The 20,554-nt window shown below is 34.6% G+C and overlaps 2 protein-coding genes across 8 annotated transcripts in view; one reads left to right on the top strand and one right to left on the bottom strand.

Annotated features, from left to right (window-relative positions):
• Positions 1-6,161, top strand: part of LOC143247390 (xylosyl- and glucuronyltransferase LARGE1-like) — a 61,944-nt gene extending 55,783 nt beyond the window's left edge. For 6 of the 7 annotated variants that reach the window (XR_013026539.1, XM_076495387.1, XM_076495388.1 and 3 more), the window contains 2 exons: positions 2,783-2,881; positions 3,971-6,161. Coding sequence is in view for 6 of the 7 variants with exons in the window: in XM_076495387.1 (XP_076351502.1) it covers positions 2,783-2,881; positions 3,971-4,064 (193 nt within the window). In the remaining variant the exon portion in view is untranslated. The remainder of the gene's footprint in view (positions 1-2,782; positions 2,882-3,970) is intronic. The other variant, XM_076495389.1, reaches the window with a different exon arrangement.
• Positions 6,162-7,286: 1,125 nt separating this feature from the next.
• The window catches only part of LOC143247391 (CD151 antigen-like), a 48,686-nt gene continuing 35,418 nt past the window's right edge, over positions 7,287-20,554 (bottom strand). Inside the window, exons 4-8 of the mRNA XM_076495390.1 lie at positions 19,126-19,200; positions 13,109-13,204; positions 11,101-11,280; positions 10,062-10,145; positions 7,287-8,913 (exon numbers count right to left, since the gene is read on the bottom strand). Of these exons, the coding sequence (XP_076351505.1) occupies positions 8,863-8,913; positions 10,062-10,145; positions 11,101-11,280; positions 13,109-13,204; positions 19,126-19,200 (486 nt within the window). The 3' untranslated portion in view covers positions 7,287-8,862. The remainder of the gene's footprint in view (positions 8,914-10,061; positions 10,146-11,100; positions 11,281-13,108; positions 13,205-19,125; positions 19,201-20,554) is intronic.

Here is a 20,554-nt window from a genome sequence, read left to right as displayed (position 1 = left end):
GAACAATGGAGCTTCAGGTTATACAGAGGCATCAAACAGCATTTGGCTACAGTGGCATGTTGGAGAGAGCATCCTTATTGACTGAAGCCCCTCACTTGTGTGGAAATGACTGGATCCTTCAGCAGGACAATGCTGCATTCCACAATGCCTGCAGGGCAAAGGACTTTTTTATGGGAAATAATATGATTCTTTTGGACCATCCAGCTTGTTTGCCCATACTGAACTCAATTGAAAATGTTTGGGGGTGGATGGCAAGGAAAGTCTTTAGGAATGGACATCAATTCCAAACAGTGCATGATTTTCATGAAGCCATTTTCACCACTTGGAATAACATTCCAGACAGCCTTCTGCAAACACTTATATTGACCATGCCAACGTGATTTTTTGCAGTTATTCACAATTACGGTCATGCAACTCACTACTGAGACCTCTTATTGGGCATTTCCTACCCTGTTTAGGACTTCTTTTTGGTATGGTCTTAAACTTTTGACCAGCTAGTATTTAGGCTAATTTCATAGTGTTCACATTTTCCCTATTAAATGCTAGAAAAGTTTTATTTTTATTTTCATCTTTCAAAGCTCTACTCAAATAAGTGGTTGAGTCTAACAATAAAAAATGCATATTTTTTATTTGTTCTTTGGCCTCAAGATTTTGGCCAGCAGTGTATGTAAGGTTTAACATTTTCATGTTTAATTTGGCATGCTGAGGATGTTCAAAATTAGTTTACTTTTCTGAAATGTTGGCAGGTTGTGAATATCAGTTTCTCTTGTCAAGACCATCTAGTTATTTTTTATAAATATAACTGCAAAATTTATCAACAATTCTACCAAGAGAAGTGAATTTTACTTGTAACTAAAGTACTATAACTTTGAATGTAATTGGTATATCTTTACAGGTGTGACTGGTTTTTATTAAATACACCAAAAATTGGATTTTTTTTAACTATTTATTTTTATTAAAATTTTTCTGTGAGTACAAGGTTATTTTCATGTTAAAATGAAAAAGTATTTTTAATTTCTTAACTTTCATTTGCATAACCTGTATGACAATGTGTGCACAACATCAGGTTACCAGCACTCAAACAAATTGCAACATGCTCATACTATTGAGTTTCTTTTGTTTTTTTCATTTAGTTTTTCTTATCTAATGTAATAAATCTCTGCTTTTACATTTTAGTTATTTTCATAACAAATAAATAGAAATTAAAAAATATAACACAAGAAATTTAATACTTACTATGGGTCTTGTACTTCATGATTTTTAAGTCTTACTGATTTGGTAGGGGTGTCATTAGTGCCTTACTGAATTTTTATTTATTTCAGATATGCAGTTTGGAAGATGAGATATTAACATGCAATAATGTGTTAAAACTATTATAATTTAATCAGCTTTCTAATTGAGCTATATGTGCATCAAAATAATTTCTTTATCTGGTTGAGGTGACCTGGGTGATAGCAAATCATGAAACAGATGCAAATAATCATAAGAAAAGTGGCAATTTAAAAAAAAAATTCTTATTCATTATAAATAATCCAGTAGCAAATTATGGAGAGAATAACTGATAGTTTAAGTTTATAGTATACAAGAAGAATAGAGGTAATAAATTTTCATTTTAGCTTGGGAATGACCTGCAAGAACATAAGCTCTTGACTTTGAAAGTAATATACAGGTAAAGAGAAAATGTATCACATGAAACATAAGTGAGAACTTGTATTAAAATTTGAATTATGAGCTACAGTTTGATGCCAACTTTATTGATAAAAGTCTGATAAACTGGCTAATTGAATCTGTATTCTCACTCTGTAACATAAGGTTAAAAGGTTCTTTAATTGGTAATGCTATAAAATTACATAATTTCTGGTATTGGCTTGGAATAAAAGTAACATGCTAGTTATTGCACATGAGACTTTTTAAATTTTAAATAATTCCAAAGTATTTCTCAATATGGTAATTTAACTCAGTTTTTAGTTTTATATATTTAGTTGACAAGTTGGCAGACCACAGATAGTCCATTGTGTTGGTTTGTACTCAACTATAAACAAAAATAATTTGATGCTGGTAGTAATATGCAGTAGATTTTCTGCTCACATCAAAGTCTCTTCTGATAACATTAGTTAAACTTAAGTGATTTTTTATTTCCTATGTGGGAAATTAACAGTGAGGTTAATTTAATAAATATTGGTACATTGTTCTTGGAGAATCTAATAAACATAACTTTCTTGTGATTTTTATTTTTAGTACATGTAATAATATATTTGTTACTAGAGTTATAAAATGTTACAGATAAGTTCAATATTTGATACAGACAGGGGTGAAATTTTCAAAATAAACATAATTACTGAGCTGGGTGAAGTGGATCTTTTTTTTAAAAAACAAAATTAAAATTTGTATGTAAACATAAAAACCAAAAAGTTGTTTAAAGTTCTGGTATGAGTAGTGTCTTAAAACAACAACAACTGCTACTCAGTACAGTTGAATTCTACTGGCAGAATTTCACTCAAAACAACAACAACTGGTACTCAGTACAGTTGAATTCTACTGGCAGAATTTCACTCCTGAATCTGTAAGCTAGGTGAAACAGAATCAAATTATTTGAATTAGTTTTAAATCAAATGCTAACAGTTAATATGAACTTCTGTCAATCAGGGACTTTAAATATCTATACAAAACATGCATTTGTTTGAGACTGATGTTGTATTTCTTTAATCACACAAATTATAATGACAGAAATAAAAGGAAGGTTCATAATTTTCATCTGTGATTTGTATACTCTGTCTTTCAGGTACGAGTTCATTGTACTTCCTAATGCTTTCATTGTTCATATGCCTCATGCACCAAGTTTTGATATTGCAAAGTTTAGGTCAAGTTCTCAGTATCGGAAGTAAGCAGAAAACCTTCCTTTTTACTTTAAAATATAAGCTAAAAATCATAATTAACTAACAATACCAAAAGTTAATCAAAAAATGCTTTGACTGATATTGTTGTAGCATTCTTAAAGCTTGTGTTTTTACAATGGGATCTGATATTCAGTTTTGACAGTTTTTTTTTAAACAAAAAAACATTAATTGTTTAAAACGTTATCCAACTAATGTTGTTTGTGCATTAAGTGAAAAATTAGTTGTTAATTTGACTTGCTATGAAAATATCCAATTGAAAATCTCATGTATGTTATAAAGAACTTAGTTCATAACTTAAAAAATAAAATTAAAAAAATTACACTAATATTGAATTACATATACAGTATTTGAATATGTTATCTTTAAACAATTCATTATACTAATCAGTAATAAGTAACTTGATAACCACAGCCCCAATAAAGTCACGATGGAACAAATGTATCAGAATTACATTTAATGTACTTCATTTTTTAGGGAGTGTGATGTCAATAAAAGTTTATCACAGTCCTTTCCACTAAAATATACTCATATTCTCAGAACACAAAGATGTGTTCAGGTTGGAACTTAAGAATTCACAAAACAAGTGTTTTTTGTACTTAATAGACCTGGGAAATAAATGAATATGGATTAACTTGGGAGGCTAGGATTATCCAGATGGACACCTACATCAAATTATACCCTAACTGTGAGTAGTAAGCTAAAACTTCCAGTTCTAACGATCATATGCCTAAAGCAGGTGGACAATAAAACTGGTATTCATTCCAATTCATGCGAAGACATACCATTTTCCATTTTGTTAATTCAGACTGTTAAAATGGGTCCTAGAAAATTGTCTTCCTCATACACTAGATACATTATGGAACGTTTGCAGAGAGATGTGGTGGGCATTTTACATAACAAACCTTATGCTAGAACCATTTGCATTGAAGACTATGCTACCTGATGCATGGTTGTTAGAGCACACAACTGGCGACAACACGTACACAAAATTGTTTTAGTTTAATCAGTCCTCTGTATATATTGAATTAATGTGACATGACACTGCATTTTATTAATTTCCACTGTTTTTGCAGGTGTTTGAAGATTTTGAAACAAGAGTTTGTCAAAGATTTGTCAAAGAGGTATGGTAAACAGTTCACTGTTGAGAGGCGCAAGTTAAAAAGGTAACGGCACTTTTTTTTTATGAAGTGTGGTTCTTTTTTAAATCATCCAGCACAGTGGGATATTGGTGCTTACATTTGAAAGTTCTTTAGTTTACCACATGTGGATCATCTGACATTCTCAAACAAGTGGATTTATACTCAAAATATCACATTAGGTATCAGAAGAACAAAGTTTACTGTGGGTTTTCATGTCCCCACCTTTCCTTCTCTAAAGAACCAGTGAACAGTGTCGGTAAAATTGTCATGGCAAAATCATTCAAGCACTCATCATACAACATTGAGAGGAAGCAATTATTGAAATTATCATTATTGTAAAAACTATATTATCAACACAAAGTACTGCTAAGTTTGTCATAAGCAAGAGGTTGTATGTCATGGAATAAAACAGCTTGTAACATAAGACAGTGGCATTTACATCCAGACAAATCTTGTATCAGTGTGTGATAGTCAATACTTCATATTAACAACTGTGTAAGATGTGATTGTTACCTTAATTCTTTCTGTTCAGACGTTGAAATTGTTTTAACGGAGGTACATTTACAACAAAAGTGTTGCTCTTAGAGTGCAGAGAATTTTATGTCAAAATTATTTAAGTTCTTGTGTTATGGTTTTAGTCATTGTTTTTAATATCAAAGCTTGACTTTAAGGGTTGTCCTTCCATTGTAGCTTTTTATAAAACAGATTTCTTGTTAAATTTGTACCTGGCAACTGAAACTATTTTAACAGCCAGCATGATTGAAATGATAGTGTAAGAAACAGAGTTAAACAAGACTCTAATCAATATTAACATTTATGATTTGGTTGTTAAAATGGCTACACACTCTACAGTAAAGAAAGTAACAAAGGTTCCCAATTGCTTATTCATAATTACTTTGTTGGTATCTAAGGCTCATGTTTTTAGGAGGAAAATTCTAAACTTCCTTAAAACAAAAAAAATACAAAACTGCATAATATTAAGTTTGTAAATATAATTTTCTTAACTATGCAACAAAGTTCAGTATTAAGAGATGGTTCATTAGATAAGGGTTGTTTATATAAGATAGATAGTAAATGGTTTATATATTTTGTTTTTTCAAATTATTAATGAACAATATACAGAACAGTTATAACAATTATAGTTAATGTTAATATTACATATATTTGCAAGTTTTCAGACTTTACGACAGAAGATTTATCAACCTGTAGGTAATTGTTAGGTAATTAACATAAATTTAGTTGTCTGTACACTTAAAAGGGGGGGGGGATTGGGATTAGCACTTGAACATTGCTGTTAAATTTAACAGAATCAGGAGAGAAACTCATAATTTTATTATTATTATTACATGTATTTTGTTAAAGATATTTATTTACTTCAAAACAATAATCAACCCCAATGTTTTAGCTTATCCTTCAAGTTCTTAGAAATTGAAAAATTTGATGTCTCATAATTTTGGTAATTTATTGAGAATTAGCAGCCTATTTACTCGGCTCCAGCTGTGTTCAGTATAATAACGTTTTCAGCTTTAATAGAAAACAGATATTTGTCGAAATCCAAGTAGGAGTGGTTCTTTCAGAACAAGGACACATGAATTTGGAGATATAACCACAACCTGCTCTTTAAATTAATATGTTTAAAAAAAAGTGTCTTTTCTTAGCATAGGTTTAAACAACGAATTTGTTTGTGACATGGATCTAACAATTCCACATTTTATGAAGAAAGTTTTTAATTTAAAATGTTAAACAATTATAATTCATTGTGTAACAAATATTGTTTGCACTTCCATAAGGAACCCTATTATACGATGCATGTATAGTTACATCTTTCTTTCGTATCCCAGTGGCTTTTACAACAACATACGATGTAAAGTGTTTTATTAAGGTAATTTTTGTGTTCAAATTACTTGTTTGTGATGATAATATTAAAGAAAAGTTGTTTTTCTGTTTCTATACAGAAATTAATAAAACAGTTAAAATGAATTATCTATTAGTAATTCTGAATCAAAACTGAAATAACTTGCATGTGCCACAAATATGGATAGGAGGTTCATTAAAAGCAGACAAAATCTTGCTGGAATATTTTGAAAATGTTGCATAAGTCAATAAAAACTACATAAAAGAAAAATATGATAAAGTACATCTTATTTATATACCTGAAACAACACAAGATTGGTATTTTCAAAATCGCCATTTTGTTTTCAATTTCTGTTAAATCAATATACTGTCCTTTTTTCTCTCTGTCCTACGTATCCTTGCACTATGCCTGCCATGGGCAGGTGGTTTGAGTGTTCAATTCATTCAGTGGGTCATGGATTCACATCCCACCAAACATGCTCACCCTTTCAGCCTTAGGGGTATTATAACATGACAAACCATCCCACTGGTGAAAGAGGTGGCAGTGTGTGGTGATGACTAGTGCAGAGAGTCTTCGTGTAGTTTTACACAAAATTGAAACCAAACTTGCGTACCATATTTATTTTGTTGCATACTTCAACAAATTCCAAAAACTATTCTTTCTGAACCAGTCACTTTTCATGCACGAATATGTGACAAAGTAAATACGGTACATTAGTTTGGTTTCAGTTTTGTGCAAAACTACACCAGGGCTCTCTGCACTAGTTATCACCACCCACTACCACCTATGGGGCTACTCTCTTTACCAGTGGAATTGTCTGCAGAATACTGTAGCATTTTTGTTAGTTTTTTCTTCTAAACATGAAGACCTGAAATGCACGAGTTAGCATTTGTCCTAGGCATTGATAATACATTCATTCAGGTTCAAAAGCAACTATCTGCATTAGCCTAAATCTAACCATGCACCAAATATAAATAACTGTTCCAGAATTTAACATGTCGTGTACCTTCCACTGTATTTGTAATATCGGCTTGAGGTGCTCGTGCAGTATTCCAATTATTATTTCCAGAAACTGTAATCTTAACATTCCCTGTATCATCGATTCTGCATTTACCATATAGCTACAAGCCATCCTTTATTAATTTTGAACTACTGACCAGATGGAAAGTAGCCAGTCGCCACTACCCTTCTTCCATCCACGCTAAGGTATGGACTGTCACTCTTATAACGCATCCACCGCTTAAAGCGCGGGTAATGTTTTTGTAATATCGCAAAGAAATAATCTAGTGCTTGTACACAAAATATTTCGCCCTGCTAGGTTGTCCCAAATATAATTAAGCATTTAATAATTAACAGTTGAAATTTCCAAACCGATACAACAGACAAAATGACCACTTGTTTAAAATCGTTTATTCACACTAATAAAATGCCCTACACTACACGATACAGAATTTACAACGTAGCATGCACAGTATTATTAGATGCTAGGACCATAATCTAGCTATACCGTTTCCCTTACTAGTATTCAGTTATAGCATCTAAAACGCTTTAGCCAACAAACGGATGCAATACTGAAAAATATATCTAGTGTTCAGAAAACGAACTTGCAACTAGACTATTCTAATATCGACAAAAGTTTGTGTTGTTGTTGGTATCACAAAGTTAAAAATACTACGCAGTATGAAACAGGCAAAAGAGGTCAAATAGTGCATTTTCTAAAAAAATATGGCTCAGTGTTTGTTTCTTGATGAAAACCTGAAGATTTAACTGTATGAAAATGCCTTGCGAAATTCGCAAGTGTCCGTCAAGTAGAACCCCCTGCTTAAGGTTTTTAATTATAAATGTATAACTATCCTTATTGAACACAATTTCGCTTTTATAAACAAGGGAATCGATTAGTGGACTTTGAAATTAACTGTATTTCTATAATATACGCTGTTCGCGGTAGTCATGTACCAGATGAAATGAACAAGTGTGTAATGCATTAAAACAACACTACGAAAATATCGTTTACGTGCGCATGCGCACACATATCATGAGAGGGGTTTAAATTAAACTAGTTTTGATGTCGTGAAGGTTAATCCGAAAAAGGATAAGAAATAAAAGATGGCGTTGTCTCCCAGGTTATGAGGTTTTAATGTGTTATTCATAATTAAATATAACAATTTATGAAATCGTAAAACATTTTAATGACTGTCTTAATTCTCTCTATATATTTTTTGTTAGAAATAGCCGTGCCATATTTTCAAAATTCCCTTTCTAAAGTTCTTAATGTATTTTTAGGTGGTGTGAAGAATCACGCATAACAAGGTTCTAACTGAAATCTAATTTTAAAATCTCCTTTCAGTTACTAGCTTTAATGCTCGATAATACTAAATAAATGTATGTTACTGATCGAGCATTAATTTATTTTAAATTTAACCTAAAAGTTAAAATTAGCAAAATAATAGCCACGAGATGCAATAAGAAAATTCAGGAAAAAAAATCGAATCTCGGAATTTAAAAACAACCTGAAAGCTTTTTTTTTTGTTGCAAACAATTTCAAACAACTTAAATCGTTCATTTTCTTTCTTTTTGTCTCGAAATTTAAGATACTTACGCCATAAATCCAAATTATTTCACACGTATAAAGTCCAATAAGATATGAAAACCTTTAGTTTCACTTATGACACTAAAGTGGAATTAACGGCGAATATTTCTTGGTGAAGTAGAAATTTCTACAAAACCGTGCTAAATGTTAGAGTTAACATATTTGAAATAAAACAGTAATCAAATTTACACAGTTTATCACTGAAGCAACAGTTATAACTTAGTGTGAATTTTTAACAGATTGGATAGAGGCACTTTCTTTGCAATTCTCGATCTGACTAAGAGATAGTTTCTTTGAATCCAAAATTAAAACAAATCAATTTAATTTTATGGCTAAACACCCAGATGTTGCTGTTGTAACTTGAATTGAACGCTAAACTGTTTATCTTCCTATCATCCAGAAAAGAACACAGGCGAAAGCCATGCCCACAATCTGAAAAAATAACAAAACGGGAAACAGATTAGACTAAGACAGTTGAAATTTCTACATGTTATTATACAAACACCCCTTTAGTAAGAAACGTTCGTAATTTCCAATGTTTAAAATCGTAAACAAATATGGAATAATTAGGGTCTTTATTTCTTTATTCCTTCAACTTGTGAAATAATTTACGAAAAAAGAATTTCCAATAATAGAAGAATATATTGTAATTTATGCAATCGCGATCAACTGTTGCAACTCTGAGTATTTTTATCCCTTTGAGTAACATTCTGAAGATGAATGTATCATTCTGAAAATGTCGCGAGGAGGCGCCTCTAATTATAATTGGGATTTATATATATACAAAATCCGATGTATTAAATCAGGAGCAATGTTTCGAAACCATCTCGTTTCCAACAGTTAACGTATATAGATATATCTGGTATATCGATACCAGAATGCAACCAATGATCCTCCAAATGGTCTTATTTAGAACGGGCACCCGTAAAAAGAATTTGGAGTGACATCTAACCATCCTTATTTATTGTCAAGCATAAACCTACACTATGTGGGCCGTGCTAACTGCTGGTATCTAAACCAGATTCTGAGCGTAAAAAACCCTCGGATTTGCAGCGTAGCCTGAGCAGAGCTCCCAATTTTGAAGGCGAGTAGTAGTTACTGGGAAAATACAAATACATTTTTGAGCATTCAGTTTAACAAACGTCTTGACGTCAAACATTGCATCCGAGCATGGTAAGCAATATTCTATCTTCTTGCTTTTGAAGAACTGGAAATGACTTCCACGAGCTTTTCAGAAGGATATTGACCTAAGAAATTAATGTATTTTTCCAAACCTTGCATAATAATAAAAAAGCAAGACAGATACCCCACAGTAGGATGACAGAGATATATTTTGTAGCCTTAGACAAATTCCACTGTGTAACACTGGAAAAGATGAAATCTACAAAATCGCTATGCTTGTTCATTAATATAATAATTGATATACCTTGGCTATATACGGTTGTCCACCGTTAAGTCTGTGGGCTTACAACGCTAAAATTCGGGTTTCGATATTTCCAGTAGACAGAGCAACAAAGACAGCCCTTTGTGCTTAACTATATACAATTTTGAGCTGTATAATTTCGAACATAATTACTTACCAGAATACAAGCGATTCCAATCCCTATTCCACCAATGATAATAGCATGTTTCTTTACAAATTCTTTTACTTCATCGTAGCATTCCTATATAACAAAAATAAAAAAACACGTGATTAATTAATACACAATGTACAGTATATTCTCATTATACACGATACGTAAATACTGCGAGATAAAAAAAAAGGGGGGGGATCTCCGAACTCTCGTTCGTTATCTGACAAATTAGGTTGGAAACTTTCTCGCCGAATATCGAACGTGAATATTAAAAATCATAATTAATACCATTTAGATATCCGAACGCATTTTGTCAGTAAGCTTATGGGCTCGAAACACTGATATGCAGTATTAGATTCCCCATGTCGAACCATTAACCTTGTAAGTTTCTAATTTGATTACAATTTTCTAAATCACGTTCACGTACCATTGCCGTCAAACGCCATTAGGTAAGTTTGCCGAGATTATCACGTTACTATTAAAACTACTTTTGGACAGATTTACGACGATTGCGCCACTTTATCAGAACTCTGTACAAATAAGTGACTGATAGATGAAAAAAAACAAAACAAAAAAAACTTTAATGTAAAACAAGGTCTAAGTGTTTAGTTTTTCGGAGAACTTCAAACAGACACGTTTCGAAGTTTATTAAAGCACGTGACGAATGCTTACGAAAATATTAGTTTGAAAATTTTTAATTTTGTCATACTATTATCAAACGACCGACAAAAAAGTAGGCTTAAACATACAGGCTGATTCAATATAATTACTTTGCGATTTACTTTCTTTGTACAAATCACTTATTAATAGTATATTAAAAAGAAAAGAAAACTGGAAAGGTAAACAAGTTTTTCGATTCGCATTTATAATATTTGGTAAATATTTAATACACATGGGGGCACCTCTGTCTTAGTGCATAAGATAAAATAATGTTTAAATTTATGGACGTGTTTAAACAGTAGTAACTACGTAGTATGGTGTGGAAATTTAGGATTTAGTTTTGTTTAAGCGAGAGTTACAATTAGTTATCAACTGTTGGTCTTACTTTCGTCCACGTGGTTTCCTTAGTTGGGATCTTTTGACACAACGGAACCACCTTTTCTGATTTACAGCAGCTAGAAGGAACTTGTGGACCTGTGATCTTGAAGTTGGGGTTCACATCCACCCAGATTCTGTATGGCGGTCGCGAGCTTCCTTCATATTGTTTCATTCCACAGCATTTAAACTTTAAAAACAACAACACATTAAATATTTTTATCGATGTTTACTTCCTTACAATCAATGTTTTACTGTACATTTTAATTTGAAACCACTCCTGATCCATTACATACACAAATAAACGGATATGCAATCAGAATTAATATGTTAATTACAATTAACTATAAAGGTCTCCTCGAGGGGTCACTTAATTTAACCACTCGCTCCAGTATACGGTAGTGCGTTTCAAAATATTTTAGTACAGTTAAAATGGTTATATATTCTTGAAGGAAAATTCGAGATTACAGCCGAAGGTATATATTTCCTCGAATGTTGAAATAATGCGTTCTAATTGTTTTAAATAAACCCTTGGGAAGAGGATATTAAACTGGTAATATTAATCGTTGAATTACGTTTGGTTATTATCTATATTACCTCCCGGAAAAAGAGGGCCGAATAATCCAGGTCCCTCACTAAACCACTAGAGCCAGTATGCAATAGTGTGTTGTTTGTTAGCCATTCAGTACATACTAACAATTACGTCACATAACATTAAATTCGTACTGTGGCGACATGTGTAAAAACTTTTAAATGCCATGAATTACAATAAATATGCATTCTCTAGGCTACAATACAGCATATGAGCTTGAAATGCAAGAAATAAAATGTGTTACTCTTAATTTGGGGTTTATTTACTCTTGAAATGGAATTCTTTGAATGCGGAAGTGCACGTAGAAGGTGGAGAGATTTAATCGAAAGTTCATACACAGCATATTATTCTTTTAGGTCATATGCATATGATCTGAAACAATAGCGTGCTATTTACAATGATTGATGTCTTTTTAATTTCTAACATATATTCGTGTATTATAATCACGAATAAATGTACTACGGTCAAATACAAATAGTTTCATGTAATATTATACCGTTCATTTAACATTTCCAAGTCGGGATAATTTTCCAAACAAACACGTAATTGAAACACAATGCCATTAAAAATAATAATAATTGAGGTTTTGTTATTATTAATGTCAAATTTATGATTATAAATATAAAACCTTATCTACATTCCGAAACGTGATGTCTATCCAAACATTCTTGTGACTCCCGTGAGAAAAGCTGTGCACGCAGGCAAAGCTCAACATTCGCTTTTGAAATGCTGGTAGCACAGACATGAATATACATTGAAGCAAGTTATGTTACACGAGCAGGATATTCTACATTTAATTAACCAGATGATCATTCACGTTTTAAAGTGGGACGTAACTTACGGAATAAAAACGTAGATTTAGACTTTACTGTTTAGTGGTTCTTAGCATGAATTAAATGCTCAACAATTACTTTTCACGGTGAAGAGAGCTTTGGAACAGAATGGAACCAAGCGTTAAAACACAATTAACCTTTATAAAGTCGATGAAATAATTTAAATTGACCGAATAATCTTCCCGTCACTGGGGACGGATACTTTTATTGTGTGTGTGTGTGTTTATATATATGTAACACGCGCACTGAAGTATATACAGACTTTTACGATTTACGATGACAATTCGATTGTGTCAGGACCAGGTGGTTGAGGCACTCAACTCGTAAGCTGGGGGTCGCGGGTTCGAATCCCCATCACACCAAACATGCTCGCCATTTCAGCCGTGGGGGCATTATAGTGTTGCGGTCAATCCCACTATTCTTCGGTAAAAGAGTAACCAAAAAGTTGGCGGTGGGTGGTGATGACTAGCTGCTTTCACTCTCGTCTTACACTGCTAAATTAGGGACTATTAGCTCAGATAGCACTCGTGTAGCTTTGAGCGAGATTCAAACCATACGATTATGTGGACAGGTAGCGCTATAAAAAAACTTACCTTTTTGTGTACCAGGTCCCAAGCTTCTGTTATTGGTGTATTATTCATGTACTGTCGTACTGTTGTTAACATCTCCTTGTGCATATGATCATCCACCTGAAAATAATGTCACAAATATATTTTGGAGCAGAATTTTTTTTTTTAACGTATACGTAATATCCTAGTTGGCTTGTAATCCGATTATTCTAATTTTCATGGAACTTTATAAAGAACGGCTATCTGCGATTTTTTATGATATTCAGTCTTTAATACAATACTTACAGAAGCTAAATACCAAACTAAAACACGCTTCTCTCAATATCTGTTAAATAAAACAGTTCAACTTAAGTTATCAAGTGAATGATATTTGAAATTACAGAGTTAATATTTCAGGTCTACTAGTCCACTTTATATTGTCAAAAACCACTCTTAAAAGTTCTATGAAAGAACATATAAAAAGCTCTTTTTAAAACATTCCTATTTTTAAGAGATTTCGAACAATATGCCATACAACTTCAGTTTACAACTGCAGCATCAAAAAATACATTATTGCTGTGGTGTCCGAAACCTAAATACACACTGCCTTAACGCCCGAATAAAATATAACACAGAGCCAATGTTGTATATAATTGTTTATTGCTGCACAAAAATGGGGCAAGTATTTCTTACGACTTTTGCAACAATAAAACGTTTGGTGAAAATTATTACTATCACTAAATCCATTCAAGCATAGTGTTCCATTTCACTATTTCTTCGAGTTTTTGTTGTTGTTGTTTTTAATTAGTTCCTTACGCACAAAACTTGCAGCAAAAACATTTTGTAAAAAAAAATGTATGCAAACCATAAATACATCAGTATTTTTATACTCTGTATTTAAAACAAACTAGCTTATTTACAGTAGTGTTACGTATGAAATATAACTTTCACGAAAGCACTTCTATTCAGAGTTAAATTGATTTCATATACTAAAATACGAATACAAAAAAGGAGACAAGACTGATTGGTTAGTTTGGTGTTTTATGGCACAAAGCAACTAGGCTATCTGCGTCAAATATCCGGTAAAAAATTAAAATTATTAAAAAGAAATTCAGGTAAAACAAAAGTTTAATTTTTAATTAAAAAACAAATATCATTAAAATCAATGTTTACATCTAATCTACAGCTATAAGAGAAAAACTACAGTAATACAAGTTGTAAAAGACTTTCTCTAGTATAATTGCAATTATTATAACTCGCCACGAAAACTAAAAGTAAGTTAAAAAATGAGCATTAGTCATCTGAAGTTGGCCTTTCCAGTCCGAGTTATTTGACGTAACGGTCATTTTCTAATTTCAAATCGAACTAGATGGACATTAAAAAAGGTCTAATGTATAACTTTAAAACCTTAAATAGCATTAAAAAGATTAATGGCCTTTAAAAAAAACTAAAAACATTTCTTTGGTCGACAATGTCATCGTCACTAATAACACTAACATTACGGATAAACCTTGGGCCAGAACATACTTAAAATGGTGGCGTCCTTGACAATCGAAACGACGACAAGATAGTAAAATGAAGCTTACTGTGGTTCGAGTGTCACACAGACAACACATTGTATCAGCTCCAGATAAAAGAAAACGATGAGTTAAAAAACTGTAACCAATGCGTAGTCTAGTTAGAACAACTTCCTCCTTCCGATCCTTACGGAAGCAAGATGGCCAAAGACCAGTATAGGGTTTTATTTGGAAAAGTTTGTTTTCACGTTGCTCACTCTGAGTCGACTGCCAACTGGCACGGAGCCGAGCCTTAAATACAGGACCATAGTCCATGTATGGAACAGGCATAGCAGTGGTAGTGCCAGAACAGATAGATGTAGCTGCGGTGTCAGCGAGCTCGTTACCGCGAATACCAACGTAGCCCGGTATCCAGAAAAACTGGATAGAAGTAGATGATAAAGAGAAATGGGCCAGACGGTTTTGAATATAGGCGAGAACAGGGTACGAACTAACGATCCAGGGCCAGAGAAATGGCGTAGCAGTGAACACACAAGCTGTAGAGGGGATTCTGCGCGCAACCACCGAACCACAACAAACCATAGCAGAACCCATACAGTCAACTGATTTTGAACCATCTGTATAAATAGGAATGGAAGGATGGTTCGAAAAATGTTTAGCAAATAACAGACAGTATTTCCAATCAGGAGTGTCTGCTTTTCTCAGATGACAGGTCACATTTGGGTACTGTAAGAAGCCATGATGGGATGGGCTGACCAGTGGATATAGCAATGTTATCCAAGGACAGACCCAATACATCCAACTACGCCTGGAAACGAAGGTCAAAAGGAGCAATGACAGATTGTCTGTTCTAAAAAAGTACGCCCATCGAGGAAGGAAAACACAACCCCAGGTGGGATGCTTTGGTAAGGAATGAAGTTTTGAAGCATATAGTAAAGACAGTTGCAAATGGATGAGGTGCAAAGAAGGTCCATGATACTCTATGTATTAGCTCTGAACTGGGGAAGTGCATAGCCGAAGTCCTTGATGATGAACGGCGTCCAACATCTTTAAGGCCGAGGTTCTGGCAGAGCCACAGACCAGTGATCCATAGTCGAGTTTTAATCGAATAAGAGCACAATATATCTTTAACATAGAACATCGATCCGCTCCACAAGTAGCGGAAGAGAGAACACGGAGGATGTTCATTGCTCTTGTACATTTGACCCGTAGCTGCTTGATGTGTGGTATAAAGGTCAGCTTACGGTCAAAGATAAGCCCCAAGAACTTTGGCTCAGGGACCACAGGTAGCACAACTTCATGATCAGTTCAGGATCAGGGTGAATACTACACTGGCGGCAAAAGTGCAGACAAACGGTTTTAGAGAGTGAGAAGTTAAAGCCGTTTGCTGTGGTCCACTTTAGTAAACGATTGAGGACAGCCTTTAGCTGCCGCTTAATATACCTCATGTTCGACGACTGACACAAGATGTGAAAGTCGTCGACATAGAGCCTGTTTACAACAGTAAGAGAAAGTCGTTCAGTGATAGCATTAATCTATATACTGAAAAGTGTGACACTCAAAACACAGCCCGGAGGGACTCCAAGTTCTTGTAGGAAAAAACGGGAAAGTATCGAACCCACATGAACTTGTAATCGACTGTCCATTAAAAATATTTAATAAAAATGATCAAACGACCACGTAACCCATATCTCTGGAGGTCTCGCAAAATGCCATATCTCCATGTTGTATCTTAAGCCTTCCTCAATGTCAAAGAATATTGATACAAGATAGTGTCGTTTGAGAAAGGCTTCTCTGATTGACGTTTCAAGTTGAATCAGGTGATCCACGGTGGAGCGCTGTCGTCGCAACCTACAATGAGTGGGCGAGAGGAGGTTGTTTGATTCGAGGAGCCAAACAAGACGAGCATTAACCATCCTTTTGAGGTTTTACAGAGACAGCTCGTCAAAGCAATTGGACGGTAGTTTGAAGGAATATCGGGATCCTCAGAGAAAGATTGGACAATAACCTGGTGCTAGGCATCAGTAAAAACATTTTCATGCCAGATCCGGTTAAAACCAATCAGAAGAATAGCAAGAGAAGCAGGAGATAGATGATGTAGCATCTTGTAGTGTATATAGCCAGGTCCAACTGATATACTGCCAGATAAATGAAGGGCCAGTTTGAGTTCCACCTGTATAAAGGGACGATTATAATAGAGACCATAACCTCGAAAGAAAAGAGGTGATCGCTCTGCCCGAGTCTTGATGGCTAAGAAGGTGGAGGAAGAAGCAGAAGTGCTAGATACCCGGCAAAAGCTTTCACCTAGACTAGCGGCAATGTTCCAGGTATCAGCTATTTCCTGGGCGTGAGAGAGCAACATCGAGAGGGGACAGAATTATATTGCCCACTGACCTTTTGGATTTTGTTCCATATGACTTTGGAACTGGAGAGAGAAAATATGCTAGTTGTGAACTTAATCCAAAAGTCCTTCTGGCTTTGACGTCTTACCCATCGACCATGGGCCTGCTGGAAAGCAATGCAGTATGAAAGTGTGGGATACCCACAAAAAGCATCCCAGGCCAATTTTTGAGTCTTCCGTGCCATGTGGCAGGTAGGATTCCACCACAGACGAGTATACCGTGAAAAACGTGTCGAGGGACACATTGAACAGCTGCTTGTATAATACAGCCAGTCTATCTCAAAATTATAGGAAAGTGATCACTGACTCGTGGATTATTGTCAACCCTCCATGAAAAATGGGAGAATGGTGTGAAGAGGAGCAAATTGAGAGATCAATAGCAGTAAAGGACTGATTAGGTGCATTAAAATAAGTAGAAGAACCAATACTGAAAAGAGAAAGGTTGTGATCAGAACCTCTAACACTGGAAACATCCGAGAGGGTTTGGAATGTATAGCTGTACCCTGCAATTAAGATAACCTGTCTTAATGGTGACAGGTGGACGTGGTGATGTAAATGTCAGAATGATGACATTGGTCGGTATCGTAATTCCATGTTTGCAAGTGGAGATACACCTCAGTGCAGAAACTCCTTGGATGGAGAAACCAGCGAGAATCTCTGACTCGGGGATTTTCTTCAAATCCCTCTCAACAATAACTACTCGTGATGAATTCAAAGTAGCATGGGTGTAACCTCAGTAGGTATATCCCCAACTGCCTATGAATGAAGTAGGAGTTCATTGTGTTGAGATATGGATGTTTATACCAATATATCACTAGAGCAATATATATCAATATATCTTCTTTACTAACTTTGGAGAGCCAGCAAGTCCCTTCCGAATGAAAAATGGTGATATTTGCCCTAAAGGTTTGTCTGAAAGAGAATGTAGTATAAGAAAATGAGGTACAACAGGTGTTAGAGGTGTTGAAGATTGCTACTCAGAATCTTCAAGACGTGGTCGTTTACCTACGGACTGGTTTTCCACTATTTTATTTAAGTTTTTATTTGGAGGATCTATAACAAAAAAGGAATATTTCGGTGCCCACTGACCACACCCACCATGGAGCCCTACGAGGGGACGCACTACGATGCCAAACAAGGACACTGCAGCAACGCCAGGGTTTCGTGAGCACTATACCCAAACACCAGCAGATACAATGTCCACAACACCTGTTAAGAACATCCAACACTGGTACTTGGTTGACCCCAGCCCAAGTGGACTAGTCGATTGACCCAAGGCCGCCCATCTTCAGGATTTCAAGGCCAAAGTGGTGTGTTAGGGTTGGACCCTTCAACCAACAGGATCCTCTCCTCCCCTTCACGGGTCACCACGCACGGCAAACACGTGGGTGGATGTTTAGATCCCAGAGCAGGTAAAATGAGAAAACAAACCCTTACCTGGAAGGTCCCCTCACAACATACAGGAATACACACCGAGGGGAAGGAGACAAGAGAATGAGGTGAAATAGCAGATATTAATAAAATAGAAACTTGTTTGTTTTATGAAATCTAACTCGGACATCAAATCTATACGTAGGTATTTACTAACACATTGAAACACCTTAAAAACCTATTTTTAGTCCTAGCGTGTGATTTATGTATAATTTTTCAAACTATAGGATTTAAAGAGGATATGAATAAACAACAGGTGTTTTATATCAATTTAAGTAGTTGAGACACCTCAGGTGACTTAACAGCAAATGTGTTTTGTTTTAGAACAAAGACACATGTTGTGCCCATCGCAAAAAAAAATCGAATCCGAGATGTTACGAACTTTCACAACACCAAAATTCTGTGTTCGAATCTTTTTGACGGACACAGCGCAAATAGTATAAATAAACAGCAACTGACTTTAAGTAGTACCTCGTTTAGGTCTAAAGCTAAGGAATTATTCCTGAGAACACAGCTCTAAACGAATCAACTCTAAAAAATAGGGTCATTTTAAAAATGCATCTCGGAACGTCTAGTATGGGTATTAACACTTTCAAGTGGGTCATTTTAATATTATACAAACATAGAGTCACTGTGGTGAGAAATCAACTTATAGGCTTATTGAACCTTAGATACGTTTGTAAACATTCCGTAAACTTAAAGGTTTTCTTTACCTCACTTCTGAAGACATAACCAAGGATTCCACCCACTAACATCACGATGAATAGCATGAAAAGAATGATGAAATACTGAAAAGAAACACAAAAGTTGCAGTTAAAAATATAGTCACGTAATTAAAAACAAACTATTATAATTCACTTACAATTAAAACGTTAAAATAAATATTGATTACTATCCAAAAACAAAGCTATTTGTTTTTTAATTTCTCGCAAAGCTACAAGAGGGCTATCTGCGCTAGCCGTCTCTAATTTAGCAGTGTAAAACTAGAGGGATGGCAGCTAGTCATCACCACCCACCGCCAACTCGTAGGCTACTCTTTTACCAACGAATAATGGAATTAATCGTCAAATTATAACGCCCCCACAGCTGAAAGAGCGACCATGTTTGGTGCGACTTGGATTCGAACAAGCTATATTAACTCGCGCGTTGATAAGCTGTACAGGGGAAGAAACCGTTTCATACAGAGTTTTAATGTCTAAAACAACTTCTTAAAAAATATTCAACCGTTGATTTAATGAGTTCTAATCATTCTTTATTCAGTTTTCTTTTATATTGATTGAGTTTCTACTCAGTTAGTTTGTAGAGAACTGATTTCGATAAGAATGTTTCACATTAAATAGTTATTTCATCTTCTACAACCATAAACAACAGTGTGGAAAAGTAACGGATTTTTAAGTGTAAAAGCCTTTGCACTTATATATTACACGTTCATGATACGAAGCCCAAAACACTAAAAGCAGCATCTTTTTTTTCGTTTGACCTTAAGAAAATATTGCGAAATTCACGAAGAAGCTGAACCACTTATTTTTATACCTTTAGTAAATAGGGAATGGCCCAAAGCCAATATCGCAAGGAATATTCATTTATTGTTGCCCTCAATTGACTGGCGTGACTGGTCATTTTTAAAACACCTTTGAGCTAGATTGTTAGTTTTTGAGAACTGAGTATATTTGCTTCAAAAATTTATATAATCATCCCTCAAGTTGTAACGGATTTGATGTTATACATTTATATTAATATCTGTGTTTAGTGTACGAGGTCTGTTCAAAAAATACGCGGACTGTTTGAATTGCGCGGCTCCAGTTGGTTCCAGGGGAATCTGCTTGGTGTCGCTAGGTTTGCACAGACCAGCTGATTACGACGCCATTTCCCGATTGCAGATATCTTCATTTGTGTATTAGCTACGCGGTTTTAAGTGAAGTGCGATTTTTTTCGTTTGGCGGATTTCAGAATGAATGACCTGAAGGAGCAACGACTTGGTATGAAATTTTGTGTTAAACTTGGAAAATCTGCGACTGAAACTTTTGCTATGCTTAACACGGCTTACGGTGATGTTGCTATGAATCGTACGGCATATTTCAAGTGGCATGAACGTTTTAAGGATGGTCGACAGTCCATTGAAGATGATGAGCGTCCTGGACG

Source organism: Tachypleus tridentatus, chromosome 3, assembly GCF_004210375.1.
Source record: "Tachypleus tridentatus isolate NWPU-2018 chromosome 3, ASM421037v1, whole genome shotgun sequence".
Lineage (NCBI taxonomy): Eukaryota > Metazoa > Arthropoda > Merostomata > Xiphosura > Limulidae > Tachypleus > Tachypleus tridentatus.
Note: the sequence above shows the minus strand (reverse complement) of the source record. Positions and strands in the feature narration are given on the sequence as shown.